Here is a 15,294-nt window from a genome sequence, read left to right on the forward strand (position 1 = left end):
ATCCCAGCAGTATTCTATCTCTGAGATACCCCCTTCAAGTCCTATTTTATTTTTTTTATTTTGAAACAGGGTCTCACGGGTTGTGGAGGGTCTCACTGAAGTAGTTGAGGCTAGCTGCGAACCTGCGAGCCTCCTGACTCAGCCTCCCGAGTGCTGGGATCACAAACGTGCGCCGCCACGCCCGCCCTCGGGCTGCCAGGGCTGGAAGCCTGCGCACTACCGCTCGAGTCTGCTCTGGGCGAACCTCTTCACCAAGAAGTTTGTAGCTACATGAGGGTGCTACAGTAGCATTCTCGTCTATAAAACAGGGACTCAAAGTAGCTACAGAGGAAGGCTGTCGGTAAGGATTAAGCGAAATAAGAAACAATAGATATGAGCTAATGATACATCTATTAAAAAAAATACATCTAAGCTGGGTAGGTGGCCCGCACCTGTCCTCCCAGTACTTGGGAGGCTGAGACAGGAGGATCGCAGGTTGAGACCAGCCTCAGCAGCTTAGTGAGACTGTCAGCAACCTCGTGAGACCTTGTTTCAAAACAAAAAGATAAAAATAAATAAAATAGAAAGGCTAAGGGTATAACTTGGAGGTAGAATGTCCCAGCCCCGCCCCCCAGCAATTGCCTATTCCTAGCAAAAGCCCCATACAGTTTTTGTTTCTCTAGATCTGGATGTGCGGAGGCCAGCTCTTTGTAATCCCCTGCTCTCGGGTTGGACACCTCAACCGGAAGGAAGCGTACAGAGACCCTGAAGTAACAAAGGCCTTCTCACGCAACTCCTTGAGGCTGGCGCACGTGTGGCTGGACGAGTACAAGGTGAGGGCGGCGTGCAGAGCCCGGGGATGCTCCCGAAGCGCCTGCTGCGCGCTCCACGCCAAATCTCATTCTCTTCCCTGTTTCCCTTAACAGCACACCCTCTTTCCTTCCTTCTTTCCTTCCTCCCTCCTTCCCGTCCTTACTTCCTTCTTTTCCCTTCCTTCCTTCCTCTCTCCCTCTCAATCTTTCATACTAGGGGTTGAACCCAAAGGCATTCATTCTACCTCTGAGCCACACCCCAAGCCCAATTTTATTTTCTATTCTGAAACAGAGTCTTACCAAGTCGCAGAGGGCCTGGCTAAGTTGCTGAGGCTGGTCGCGAACCTGCGATCCTCCTGTCTCAGCCTCCAAGTTCTGGGATGACAGGTGTGCACCGCTGGCCCAGCAGCGACGCCCCTGTCGCCGCGCATCCAGCGATCCCCAGCGCTAGTCTCAGTTGCTTAATTCTCAGCTGCTATATTTGCACTTGGTTTTCAAAATAATGGTAATTTCTAGAGAAACTAAAGTTTCTCAAAAGTAATCAATACAAGAAAGGCTTTTTCCCTAGATCTATTTTTCTATCCAAAGAATCGTGCCCCCCTTCCAAAGCAAGCAGCCCCTCCCTTGCTCCACCCCCACGTGCGAATCTTTAGATTCTTTTCCCACACTACCAGTTTCCCAAGAGCTGCGGTCTAGGGACCACACGAGAATCTCTTTTCTGTCAACATAGACTTCTGTATCAAAGCCATGCCTTCATTTAGGCATTCCTCAAGGACTTATGTCACTTTCCAGGAACTCAAAGAGTGCACAAGCTTGTAATGCCAGGAGCCCCAACAAGACCCCATTTCAGTCAACGGAATAGAAATGTGGAGCCGGGCGTGGTGGCGCACACTTGTAATCCCCGCGCTTGGGAGGCTGAGACAGGAGGATCGCACGGGTTCGAAGCCAGCCTCAGCTACTGAGTGAGGCTCTCGGCAACTTAGTGAGACCCTGTTTCCAAATAAAGTATAGAATAGGTCTGGGAGTATAGCCCGGAGGTAGAAAGCCTCTGGGTTCCACCCCCAGTACCACCAAAAAAAAAAAAAAAAAAAAAAGAAATGTGTAAAATCACTCTGTGACTGTGTATGTCCTGGTCTTCATCTTATGCTTCTTAATTCAAGTTTTTAAGTTAGGAAAGTAAAATCCTTCAATTTCCTTTATAATTTGGGGGGGGCAAACCCTCAGTGAGCCAGGCATAGTGGCACATACCTATAATCCCAGTACTTGGAAGGCTGAGACAGGAGGATCACTGGTTTGAGGCCAACCTCAGCAATTTAGTGAGGCCTTTAGCAATTTAGTGAGACTCTATTTCAAATTTAAAAAAAAAAAAAGGGCTGGGAGTGTAGCTTGGAGGTAGAATGCTCTTGGCTTCAATCCCCAGTACCAAAAAAAAAAAAAAAAAAAAAAAGCATATAACGTTAGGTATAGAATCAACAGGTTGTGTGCCACAACACATTGAGAAATTGAGTGAGTGCCAGATTCCAAGAGAGGAAGCGAGGGCCTCAGCTCGGGAGATGCTGCCTGAGCCCTCTGGGGAGGCTCGGGGGGCACCTGCGGCTGCCTCTCCACAGCCAGATTTTCAGGCCTTCACTCTCTCCGAGGTGATGACCTCGGCCCTGCCGAGGCCTGACGGGTGCACCAGTCCACCTGGGCAGGCCTGCAGCGGTTCAGGAATCCCAGGGAGGCTCCAACACCGCACCCCCACGCGAGCTAACTGGACAAGTGGACCCCTCTCGCTCAACACTCTCACTCTCCCATGGGCCAGGCCGTGGGGAGACGCGGACGAAAACCCAAGGGTGCCGTTCTGGGAGAGTCCTGGGGCCGCCTAGACGAGTGTGTTCAGTAGGCACTCACGCTCACCACTTCTTTAAGTCAGAGCACACCCCACACTAGCCAGACGTGCTCATATGAGGACCAACACGTGGCACGTGCTCAGTCCTCATGGCCACCCCTGGGGGCAGTAACTCCCCCGTCGTGTGTGGCGCTCTCCGGTAATCCCAGTACTTGGGAGGCTGAGAAAGGAGGATTGCAGGTTTCGGGCCAGCCTCAGTAACTTAGCGAGACCCTGTTTCAAGTAAAAAATAAAAAGGGCTGGGGGTGTAGCATGTCCCTGGGTTCAGTCTCTAGTACCAGGAAACCCCAAACAAACAACAACAAACAAAAGTCACAGGTACCTAACGGCAAGCCAGGAGCAGAGCCTAGGCTGCCTCCCCAGCCTCCACCTTTGCAGCCAGCACCCCCCATTCTGAAAAGATGGAAGCATGGGGACCAGCGGGGGAGGGTTTGTCCTCGAGCACTGTTAAGTGGACGCTACAGGAGGCAGAGGTGACTTGGCTCCTGAGAAGCAGGAGCCTGTGTTCCTGGATCCTGGGCCCTAGCACACACCCAGCCACGTGCCGCCGAGCCAGTCCGAGGTCCCACGCTGTGTCTCTGCGCTCTGTCCCTGTACAAAAGGAAGGATCTGTACGTTTGATTTGTTTTGGTTTTTGTTCTTGATTTTTAGTTCAGATACTGAGGAAAGATGCTGCTCTGCCTGATGTCATGATCCGACCCCCAAAGAGCTGTTTGGTTTCATGAGATGACTCTATCTTTTACTTAGGAGCAGGTGTTTCTTCGAAGACCTTCTTTGAAATTCATGAGCTACGGGAACATTAGTGAGCGCGTTCAACTGAGGGACCAGCTGGGGTGCAAGTCATTTCAGTGGTACCTGGACACTGTCTTCCCGGAGTTGGAGGCATCTATGATCATTGGGTGAAAGGAAAAATGGAACCATTTCAAAGGATTTCAAAGTCTCCTCGTCTTTCAACACAGTGACGTCGGAGGAGAAGTTTGGAGCCTGCTGGAATTAAAATGCAATGAGAAATCCAACCAGTGGTTCGACAACAAGGTGTCTTTTGTCCCCTTAATATCAGCTTCTAATCCCTTGTTGATCGTCTGTCACCGAATCTCTGGAGTCGCCGCGACCTTGGGCATTAGAACCCGCGCTGTCTCACGGTCAAGGCCGTAGCATGTGATCTGCTCGGGGAAAGTGTCTTGTTTGCAACCATCCAGCAAGCTCCCTGGTCCTGGTGGCCTACAGGAACCTGCTCTGTTTTTTGGCCCCCTTGCCAATCCAAGGATTTCTACTCCAGACAGACAAGCTGCCAAGGCTGCCCTAGAAAGATGTCCCGAGCGGTGCCTGGTGTCTAGCGACCTCGGCTTAGCTGGAGCAGCCCCACGCTTCAGACTGGGGTAGATTCTGGGCCCACCGCTCGCTTGGCTGCCCCTGGGCTCCTGAGTTCACTCGCTTGCCCGGAACCTCAGTTCAGCTCTCCACCTTGTGCCCTCTGGATGCGCACATTCTCAGGTGCCTAAAGTGCTTGCTCCGGGTCAGAGGGGTCCTGAGGGGTTCACTCTGGTCAGGGTGGCTAGGAAACAAAGAGATTTAGTTCATAATGATGAGGGAAAAAACAAAGGCAGAAAGGCATCGGAAGGGGGGAACAGGGACGAATAAGATACCTAAATATCCATTCCAGGCTCATTAGATTGACAAAGTTTTAAATATCTGACACTATCAAGGGTCGTGAGAAGGTGAAGCGACGTATAGTAGAGCATGGGTTAACACTTTAATTTCTACACCTGGGGATCTGGGTAAAATGCAGACTTAGAGTAGGTTTGGAGTGGAGCTTAAGACATATCGCTTTTTTTTTTTTTTTTTTTTGGTGATACTGGGGTTCCTGGAAACCCTTCTACCTCTGGGCTACACTCCCAGACACCTGTATTTTATATTTTTATTTGGAAACAGGGTTTCTTAAGCCGGCTGGCTTCGAACCTGCGCAATCCTCCTGTCTCCGCCTCCCAACTGCAGGGATTACAAGTGTGCCACCAGCCTGGCAGGACGCGTCACTTTTTTTTTTTTTTTGGTGGTACTGAGGGTGGGACCCAGAGGCTTTCTACCTCCAGGCTATACTCCCAGACCTATTTTATATTTTTATTTGGAAACAGGGTCTCACTAGGTTGCTGAGAGCCTCACTAAGTAGCTGAGGCTGGCTTCGAACCTGTGCGATCCTCCTGTCTCAGCCTCCCAAGCGCGGGGGATTACAAGCGTGCGCCACCACGCCCGGCAGGACCCATCACTTCTAATAAGTGCCCATGTGATGTTGATGGTGCTTATTTGAGTAGCGAGACCCTAGAGCTCTGCTCTTTACATTCTTTTGTATGCTTCTTATTTTTATTGGTACATACTAATTATACAGAATGGCGGATTTCACTGTGGCATGTTGATCCATGCAGGCACTGTGAGCTTATAGTGCTGGAGACTGAACCCAGGGGCACTCTACCACTGAACCACAGCCCCAGCCCTTCTTATTTTTTTAAATTTTGAAACAGGGTCGCCCTAAATGAATGCTAGCCTCAAACCTGCGATTCCCAGCCTCAGCCTCCCAAATCCTGGGATTACAGGTGCGTGCTGCCGGCCGGGCTTGTCCTAATTTGGTGGATTTCACTCTGTAGTGTCAGTCCCGACTCTCAGCCCCCCCTCCCCTCCTCCCTGTCCTTGGATCTTCGCTTGCTTGATGTCCGTGTTCCTCTCACTAGCTTCCAATACGAGAAAAAAACACAATATACTACTCTTCCTGAGTTTGGCAGTACACCCCCACCCACCCCGGTCCTAGGAACCCAGGGGCAGTCTACCCCCGAGCTACACCCTTAGCCCCATATAATTGTATTCTGCCCTATATAATTTTATTCTTTATCGCTAAGTGGCGGAGGCTGGCCGTGAACCACGATTCTGCTGTCTCAGCCTCCCAAGTACTGGGATAACAAGTGTGCACCCCACGCCCGGCTTGGCATTTTTTTTTTTTTTTTTTTTGCGGTACTGGGGATAGAATCCAGGGACATTCTGCCTCTGAGTTACATTCCAAGCCTTATTTTAAAAAAATTTTTTTTAAACAAGGTTGCGAAGGGCCTCGCTACATAACTGAGGTTGCTCGCGAGCCGCGAACGTCCAGCCTCCTCCTCCCGCAGGCTGCGATTCCGAGCGGGCGCCACCTGCTTTTAAGGCGCGCTGGCACAGGCTCAGCGCCCCGCCCCGTGACGCCAGCAGCGGCGGTGACGTCACCCCGGCCCGGGGCGGGGCTTCTGTGACGTGCGGCGTCGTGCGTCGCGCGGGCGGGGCCGCGGGCGGGCGCTGCGCGTGCGCGCGGCCGGCTCCGCGCCTGCGCCGTGCGTGGCCGCTGTCGGGCGGCGTTTCCCGGGCGCTGCGCCCGCCGGGGCTCCTCAGCTCGGCCCCGGCCCGAGCCCCGGAAGGCCGCGACGCTGGGCCGCGGGCGTGGCGGTGAGTAGCGGGCGGGCGGCGTGGCCCCGGGCGCGGCAGCCCGCCCGCCCGCAGGCTGCGGAGCTCGGGCGGCCGCAGGAGCGGCCCCGGCGCGCGGCCCCCCGAGGGCCGTGTCAGGATGGCGCCCCGGCCGCCGGGACGCTGCGGACGCGCCCTCCGGGCCTGGAGCTTCGGGCGCTACAGTTTCCCATACACTCCACCTTCACGCAGCGTGGGCCAGCGCGAAAAGCCCGCGGACCCCCAGGTCTGGCGGCCAGCCCCCCGGAATGAACACGCTCGGACTTTGGACCGGCTTTCTCCCCATCAGAGATTCGGGCTGGCTGCCTTCCCCCTTTGCAGTATGAAACTGGTCGTGTGGCGGGTCGGTGTCTCAATACAGGTTGCCGTAATTAGGCGTAGATGGCAGAGCCCGGCGCGGCAAGCGCACCTGTAATCCCAGTACTGGGGAGGCTGAGACATGAGGATCACAGGTTCGAGGCCAGGCTCAGATATTTAGCAAGACCCTGCTTCCAAATCAGAAATTAAGTAGAGCCGGGGGTGTAGCTCAAAGGTACACTGCTCCTGGGTTCAATTAAAAAGGTACACACACACACACACACACACACACACACAAAAGGTATACACACACACACACAAAAGGTATACACACACACACACACACACACACACGCGCGCGCGCGCGCGCGAGGGGTTGAGGGAGGGTGGGTTGAATGGTATAACACAAAGTGTTTTTTATCCCACTGCGATGGAACCCCAAAGTATGCTGGTATTATTCTCCTACCCAGAATCACGGGTCTGGGTTAGACTTTTTTTTTAAAACTTGTTTCTTGATTTTGTGTAGTACTGGGGAATTGAATCCAAGGGGATTCTACTTCGAAGCTCCACCCTCAGCACTATTGTTTTGAAACAGGATCCCACTGGGTTCCTGAGAGCCTTACTAAGTTGCTGACTTTTGACTTGGAACCTGCCATCCTCCTGTCTCAGCCTCCCATGTGCTGGGATTACAGGCCTGCATCACCATGCCCAAGTGTTTCTTGATTTTTTTAACCTAGAAATACTGTATTTTGACAATCTACACTGCTTTAAGAAAAACAGGAAATAGCAAAGCTTCTGTACCCTTAGTAGACACTGGTTGAGTTTTTCAAGGGAAGAGTCCCATGATTTTCACTTCTGACATTTCTGCTGTTCTTTGACAGTTTACTTTTAATACTTTATGTGCAGTTTCTTGCAAAAATTCAACTTCGTTTTTGTTTGTATTTTTTGTTGCTGTGCTAATATGATAAAATATCCGTAACATGAAGTTTACAGTTTTTACCATCTTCACTGTATAATTCAGTAGCACTAAGTACATTCACAGTGTGTCCCATCCCCACACCTATTTCCAAACCTTTTTTTTTTTTTTTTTTTTGGGTGGTACTGGGTATGGAACCCAGGGGCCTTCTACCTCCGGGCTACACTCCCAGACCTATTTTTTATATTTTTTAAATTTGGAAACAGGGTCTCTTAAGCCAGCTGTGGCTGGCTTTGAACCTTCATGATCCTCCTGTCTCAGCCTCCCAAGCGCGGAGATTACAAGCGCGCGCCACCACGCCTGTCAGATTCCAAACCTTTTTAATCACTGTAAACCGAAACTCTGACCAGCAGTCATGACCCGTTTCCCCTCTAACTCCTACTGACTTGACTTTGCCTATTCTAGGTAGCTCTATAAGTGGGATTGCACAGTATTTGTACCTTTGTGTTTGGCCCAGGTCACATGTTTTTAAGGTTCATGTTGTAGCACGAATCATTTAATTCCTTCTTTTCAGGGATAAATAATATTACACTGGATATGGCACAGTTTGTTTAACCACTCAGTAGACATGTTGCTTCTACCATTTGACTCTTGAGAATAATGTTCCTATGCAGATGTATTTACATGGACCTGTTTTTGAGTTTCTGTTTTCTAGTCTGTAGAGTATAACTATCTAGGAATGGAATTCCTGGGTCGTGTGGTAATTCTGTATTTAACTTTTTGAGTAACTGACAGACTTTTTTTTTTTTTGCTTTACTAGGGATTGAACCCAGGGCATTCTATCTCCAACCTACACTCCCAGTCCTATTTTTTTAATTCTTTATTTTGAAACAGGATCTCACTGAGTTGCAAAGGGCCTCGCTAAGAAGCCGAGGCTGTCCTCGAACAGTGATCCTTCTGTCTCAGTCTCCCAAATTCTGGGATTACAAGCATGTGCCACCTTGCCCGGCCTGACAGACTCTTCACATTTGAAAACCTGCATTCTACTTCCAAGCTGCACTCTCAGCCCTTTTGTTTTGAAACAGGGTCTTGCTAGGTTGCTAAGGGTCTGGCTAAGTTGCTGAGACTGGTCATGAACCTGTGATCCTCCTGTCTCAGCCTCCCAAGTGCTGGGATTACACGTGTGTCAGTATGCCCTTTTTTTTTAAATACTACTGGGGATTAAACTCGGGAATTCTGCCTCTGAGCTCCCCTCTCCACAGTCTTATTTTTTATTCTCTACTTTGGGAAGGTCTCACTAAGTTGTGGAGGGCCTCATTAAGTAGCTGAGGCTGGCTTCAAACCACGATCGTCCTGTCTTAGCCTCTCAAGTTCTGGGATTACAAGCAAGTGCCACCACGCTGGGTTTCTTCAGTGTGCCCTCCTGAAGTTCTCTTGATGCTCTCCTTCATGCTCCTTGAAGGCTCTCCCCCCTCCACACAGTCTTTAAATGTGGGGCCGGAGTTCAGTGATTCTACCCACATCCCTTTTGTTATCTCCATTACTTAATCCCTCTGCTGTTTTTTCCCATGTAACTTAAAACTATAATTTTGACATTTATTTTAAGGTTCTCTCTGAGCCTTGGATTTGAATCTGAAGCTTAGGAGTGTCTCCTTATCAGTGTTCTCTTGAATGTAAAATGTCCAAACCCATATACAGCCTCTTCTAGTCCTCCATACCCCTCTCTCCACGCTTGATGATAAAGACTTGGGAGTTGGGGTGGGTGTGGCGGCCCAGGCCTGAAATCCTAGTACTTGAAAGCTAAGACTGGAGGATTGCAAGTTTGAGGCCGGCCTCAGCAGTTTGCAAGAGCCTATTTCAAGATAAAGAAAATAGGGCCGGGCTGTAGCTCAGAGGTAGAATGCCCCTGGCTTCAATAACTAGAACAAAACAAAACAAAAAAGACTTGGAAGTTGGGTGTTTTTATTGTCCCTTTCTCCCTTAGGGGCCTGTGGCAGGTTCGGTGGCCATCGCAGGTGGTTCTGCTTTTGATCTTCAAGCCATGATAGCATCTCATTGGAGTTTTCTTACTGGACTCCTTGATTTCAGTTTTGTTCCCCTCTGTCCCAAACCATTTTATACACTGCTCCTAGGATTTTCTTTCTAAGAAAGAGTTGCTTAAAGACACTAGTTCTTTTTTTTTTTTTGGTGGTGGTACTGGGGTTCCTGGAAGCCCTTCTACCTCCGGGCTACACTCCCAGACCTATTTTTTTTTTTTACTTTTTATGTGGAAACAGGGTCTCTTAAGCCAGCAAGGCTGGCTCCGAACCAGCGCGATCCTCCTGTCTCAGCCTCAAGCGTGGGGATTACAAGCGTGCGCCACCACGCCCGCCTAAGACACTAGTTCTTTTACATGCAGAACAAGTTTCTTCTTCTTAGTAGCCCCAGACTGTCTTATAGGTAATCACCTTTCATCAGCCTTATCATGGCCTGCTGTGTGTTCATTTGTGTTCCTGTTATACATAACCACTCTCCTGCTATTCTGAGCGGGAAACTAAAAACATACACATTGTAGTTTCCCAAGATTTGAACTCACTACATGAAGTATTTCAGTATTCGGTCATTGAAATCTTAATTTTTGAAGCTAAACTGAAATCACAACTTCTATTAGAAATCAAGTATTTCAGACAAATTTTTTTACCCTTATTTTCATATATTTTGCTTATATCTTTATTGTGACTCTTTTTAGAGTCTTAGAGCACATATTTAGAATATGCCCTGGTTTTTCCACCTGATTTATTTCCTTAAGATTTTTTTTTTCCCTTTGAGAATATGAGACCACTGAGCAAAAGGAATAATGGTTTCTAAGGCATTGTCAGACTGCTTTTTAAAAAGACGGTGCAATTTATAATTTAATCATATATAAATTGTCATTTAACTGCCTGTACTTCAGTGAATGTACTCCTGCACTGATATGATTGTATCACCTAGCCATATAGTACGCAGGTTAAGCACACTGCATGGTATCCTGTGACAAAGCATGTCACTGTCGTTAAGTGACACATGGCTTTATTTTTATTTTATTTTATGGTACTGGGACTTGAACCCAGGGGCCTTCTATCTCCGGGCTACACTCCCAGACCTATTTTTTATATTTTGTTTGGAAACAGGGTCTCACTAAGTTGCTGAGAGCTTCACTAGAGCCTCACTAACTAGCTGAGGCTGGCTTCGAACTTGTGCGGTCCTCCGCAGCCTCCCAAGTGCTGGGGTCAAGCATGAGCCACCACGCCTGGCTTGACATGTGACTTAAAAAACCTTTTTGACCGGGCATGGTGGCACACTTGTAATCCCAACATTTGGGAGGCGGAGACAGGAGGATCATGGTTCAGTTCACGGCCAGCCTCAGCTACTTAGTGAGGCCCTTTGCAACTCAGTGAGACCCTGTTTCAAAACGAAGGAAAAAAATAGGGCTGGGATAAAAAAAAAAAGAATTGAAAAAACCCTTCTTGGGCTGGAAGGAGTAGGTCAGTAGAGCATTTGCAAAAATATAAAAACCTTTGTAGTTTTAGTTAGGAAATAGTATACTTTTTCTTTCCATGTCTTCTCTATTGAAGGGGAAGATTTCCATTTGTGTTTCCTGTTTACTTCCTGGAGAGTATTTGATTGGTCCACTATTCTAACACACCACTCATCTGATCCATGCCATATTTGATGCACGTATTTTTCCCGCTTTTGTCCTTTTGCCTTTTTTTTGGCGGCACTAGAGACGGAACCCAGGGCGTTCTGCTTCTGAGCTACGCCCCCCCCAGCCCTAGTTTTTATTCTTTATTTTGAAACAGGGTAGTTGAGGCTGAACTGAACCATGATCCTCCTGTCTCAGCCTCCCAAATGCTGGGATTTGAAGCATATATAATCTTCGTGACCTGTTGGTTGTTAGCTTATAATTCTTTAGGATACTTCTGCTATATCTTAACAAATCCCTGAGCCTATTCATGATACTGGAAAAGTCTATTGTATTAGATTCTCCAGGGAAACAGAACCAATAACTCCAGCTTTGAGCTGGGCACTGTGGCCCATCCCTGTGATCTCAGTACTTGGGAGACGGAGACAGGAGGATTGCGGGTTTGAGTCTAGCCTCAGCAGCTTGGTGAGATCCTGTTTCGAAATATAAAATAAAAAGCGTTCGGGTGTAGTTCAGAGGTGGGATGCCTCTGGATTCAGGCCTGAGTACAACAACTCAGCTGCACATACAGGTGTACCCTGAGGGTTAGTACTGCAGCACTGTGCGTTTGGGGAAGCAGTTCAGTGCATGCCTGACATCCATCATGGGATGGAGTGGGCAAGCAGACCAGCAAGTATTTCCCTAAGTGCATTTATATAATTCATAATTTAGTGTGAAATGTTTTAGAAATAGCTAACAATTCACTTTTAATTGTCTAGTAGATTTAAATCATTAGGGAAAGCCGCACGCTTGTAATCCCCACACTTGGGAGGCTGAGACAGGAGGATCGCGCGGGTTCAAAGCCAGCCTCAGCTACTCAGTGAGGCTCTCAGCAACTTAGCGAGACCCTGTTTCCAAACAAAAATATAAAATGGGGCTGGGAGTGTAGCCCAGAGGTAGAAGGCCCCTGGGTTCCATCCCCAGTACCACAAAAAAAAAAAAAAAAAAAAAAAATCATTAGGGAATCTATACTTCCTAAATGGTTTTGTTTTTTTTTTTTTTGTGGTGAGGGTGGAACCCAGGGGCTTTTCTACTTCTGTGCTATACTCCTTTTATACTTTATTTGGAAACAGGCTCTCACTATGTTTCTGAGAGCCTCACTAAGTAGCTGAGGCTGGCTTTGAACCTGTGCAATCCTCCTGTCTCAGCCTCCCAAGCATTGAGATTACAAGCGTGCGCCACCACGTCCAGCTACTTCCTAAATGTTTCTAGAAAATTCTACCTAAATATTTCCTGTTAAGTTTAGTTCTTCATAAAAATTAGAATATATTTAATAAATATATTAACTTCATGTTTGATAATATTAAAGTCATTAGCATTTTCTTACAAGTTGGGACTTTTGTTTTTTGCTTTTTGTGTGTGTGTGGTACTGGGGATTGAGTCCAGGGATATTCTACCTCAAAGCTACACCCCTAGTCCTTTTTAATTTTTTGTTTGGATATAGGGTCTTGCTAGGTTGCTGAAAGCTTCACTGTGTTGCTGAGGTTGTCCTTGAACCTGTGATCCTTTAGTCTCAGCCTCCCGAGTGCTGGGATTATAGGCATGTGCAATCATGCCCAGCCAAGAGGGGACTTTTAAAACTTTGCATCATGGGAACTAAAAGCTCTTGCTGCTTTTCAAAAAATTAAGCACTTCATTTTATAAGTAATTGAAGACTCACAGTTATAAAAATACTAATACTCAGCTCTCAGTGGTAATATCTTGCAAAGTTGTAGCATAACATTACAGCCAGGGTATTGACAATGCTAAACTTAAGGCATTAAAAAGTTGTGACACCACAGGGATCCCATCCCCATCCCCTTTAGTAATTTTCTGGACCTTGACTGTTCCCAACCCTTGGCAAGCACTAATTTGTTTTCCATTTTTACAGTTTTGTCATTTCAAGAGTATTTTTGTTTTTTGGTGGTACTGGGGTTCTTGGAAGCCCTTCTACCTCGGGGCTACACTCCCAGACCTATTTTTACATTTTTATTTGGAAACAGGGTCTCCTAAGCCAGCGTGTGCGGCTGGCTTCAAACCTGCGCGATCCTCCTGTCTCTGCCTCCCAAGCGCGGGGATGACAAGCGTGCGCCACCACGCCCGGCTCAAGAGTATTACAGAAGTATAATCATACAGTATGTAACCTTTCAGGATTGTATTTTTCATTCAGCCTAATGCCCTTGATTCATCCAAGTTGTTGCACTTACCAATAGTTGGGGAAATGCTATAGCATGACAGAATAGAACAGGGTTTGTCAGTCATGGCACTATTGACACTTTGGGTCAGATAATTGTTGTTGAGAACTGACCTGTGCATCTGTAGAATGCATCGTTCTGGTCTTTACCCACGGGTGCTGATAGGATCTCTCAATTGTGATAGTTGGGTGTTTCCAGGCATTGCCACGAGGCCGAGGCCTTTTTCCAGATGTCAGATATGCCAGCCCTTGGCCAAGAACAATTGACGCGGAGTGTGGACAGTGACCTTGGAGCTAGGACAACTCCATCACTAGCGCTGCCAGCCTCCCACTGTTGCAGCAGACACACCCTGGGTCCACACTCCTGCTTGAGCATTCTGTTGTCTGAAGACTCAGTTGTAAAGCTCCAGGGAAACCTGTATCACGGAGAGACGAGAACTGAGGAGAAAAGAGCGATCCATACCAACACAGGAGGGTGCGGTGTGGTCTCTGTCCTTTGATTCCGTAGGTGAGTCAGTTGAGGGCTAAATTGTAGCTGCATGTAAAACCCCTGTTATGTACCTGCCTTATCTGCGGTAGGTCATATGACACCCTTCATCCCAGAGGGGTCCCGTCCCATACCCTGGAGGAAGGAATGTGGTACAGAGAGGCCAAGAGGACTCTGGAATTGCTGGCTTCCCCACCCACTCCATTGCTGATCCTCCCTGCAGTAAAGTCCAGGACCCTGAAAGGACAGGGCTCAGGAAGCCTGGGAAGCTGAGCACGTGGCTGCTGCTGGTGGGTGTGCTGGGAGAGGTCTGGAAGCTCCCTGCGCTCTTCTCCGGCCACCCTACGTGTCCATCCGGGCTTTGTAATATCCTTTACAATAGGCTGGTGAGCACTGTTTCTCCGAGTTCTGTGAGCTGCTCCAGTAAAGTAATTAAGCCTGGGTCGGGGTGGAGCACCAATTTCTCGCCAGTCAGAAGCACAGGTTAAAAACTATCTGGGGCTTTCAGTTGGCATCTAAAGGGGAGACAGTCCTGGGGACTAAGCCCCAGCCTGTGGGATAGGATACTCTCTCCAGGTAGGTAGTGTCAGAACTGAACTGGATTGAGGGCCCAGCTGGTGTCCACTGAAGAATTGTTTGCTTGCTTGGGAGAAAGAAATCCCTAGGCTTCAGGTCACAGTGATCTGTGCTGTGAGTGTACTGTAGGAGAAAAGGGATTTGAGCTGGGTTCTGCCTCTGTCACTATTTCAGACTCTAACCCATTACCCTGTGAATCCTTCTAGCCTCCTCCCCTTGCTTATCTGTGTCCTCCAACATGAAGAAGCTGGCTTCCACCATTAATTTACTTTTTAGTTCTAGTAGAGACATTAAATGTTTCCAGAATTGTTAACTAGAAACAACTAGAACATAGCACCTGTGCCTTTTGTCTGCACACTCCACTCATTAACAGCCCGTCAGTGTCTCTTCCCTACCCCTTTCCAAAAGTGAGCCGTGTCAGACATTTGTAATACACCCAGGTCCTGCCTTCACTTTGCATCCTGTTCTAAGATCCCCTGACCTCTTGAATGATTTTTAAAAATTGTGTTCATTACAAGTCTTTCTTTCTTTGGTTGTTCTGTGGCCTTGGAGAAACGCACTGTCATGTAGCCACCTTTTCTGTACCATACAGAGTAGTTTTCCTGTCCTACAAACCTCCTTATGCTTCATTTAATGAGCCTCGCCTCCCTGACAACTGCCCCTCTGCTTGTCATCTCTGTAGTTTGGTCTTCCAGAATGTTGTATTACTGAAATCATGCAGTACTAGTCTTTTCAAGTTGGCCTCACTAATTTAGCAAATGAATGTGTGACCTTTAGATATCTTTGTGTGGCTTGATAGTTCATTTTTTCATTTTTGCTGAATAATACACCATTGTATTGACTCTCCACAGTATCCATTCACCTGTTATGGGGCATTTTGGTTGCTTCCAGATTTCGGCAGCAAACCACTAAAGGTGCAGTAAATGCTCAGGTGTGGTTTATGTGAGCAGAGTTATTTGTAATAGTGTGTGTGTGTGTGTGTG

The 15,294-nt window shown here is 48.0% G+C and overlaps 1 protein-coding gene across 1 annotated transcript in view; it reads left to right on the top strand.

Annotated features, from left to right (window-relative positions):
- The window catches only part of GALNTL5 (polypeptide N-acetylgalactosaminyltransferase like 5), a gene marked incomplete at both ends in the record, with an annotated part of 35,184 nt that extends 31,599 nt beyond the window's left edge, over positions 1–3,585 (top strand). The window contains 2 exons of the mRNA XM_080701294.1: positions 663–812; positions 3,430–3,585. Of these exons, the coding sequence (XP_080557420.1) occupies positions 663–812; positions 3,430–3,585 (306 nt within the window). The remainder of the gene's footprint in view (positions 1–662; positions 813–3,429) is intronic.
- Between the last annotated feature and the right edge of the window lie 11,709 nt (positions 3,586–15,294).

The sequence above is a fragment of the Muscardinus avellanarius genome (assembly GCF_963383645.1).
Source record: "Muscardinus avellanarius genome assembly, chromosome: 9".
NCBI classification, from domain to species: Eukaryota; Metazoa; Chordata; class Mammalia; order Rodentia; family Gliridae; genus Muscardinus; species Muscardinus avellanarius.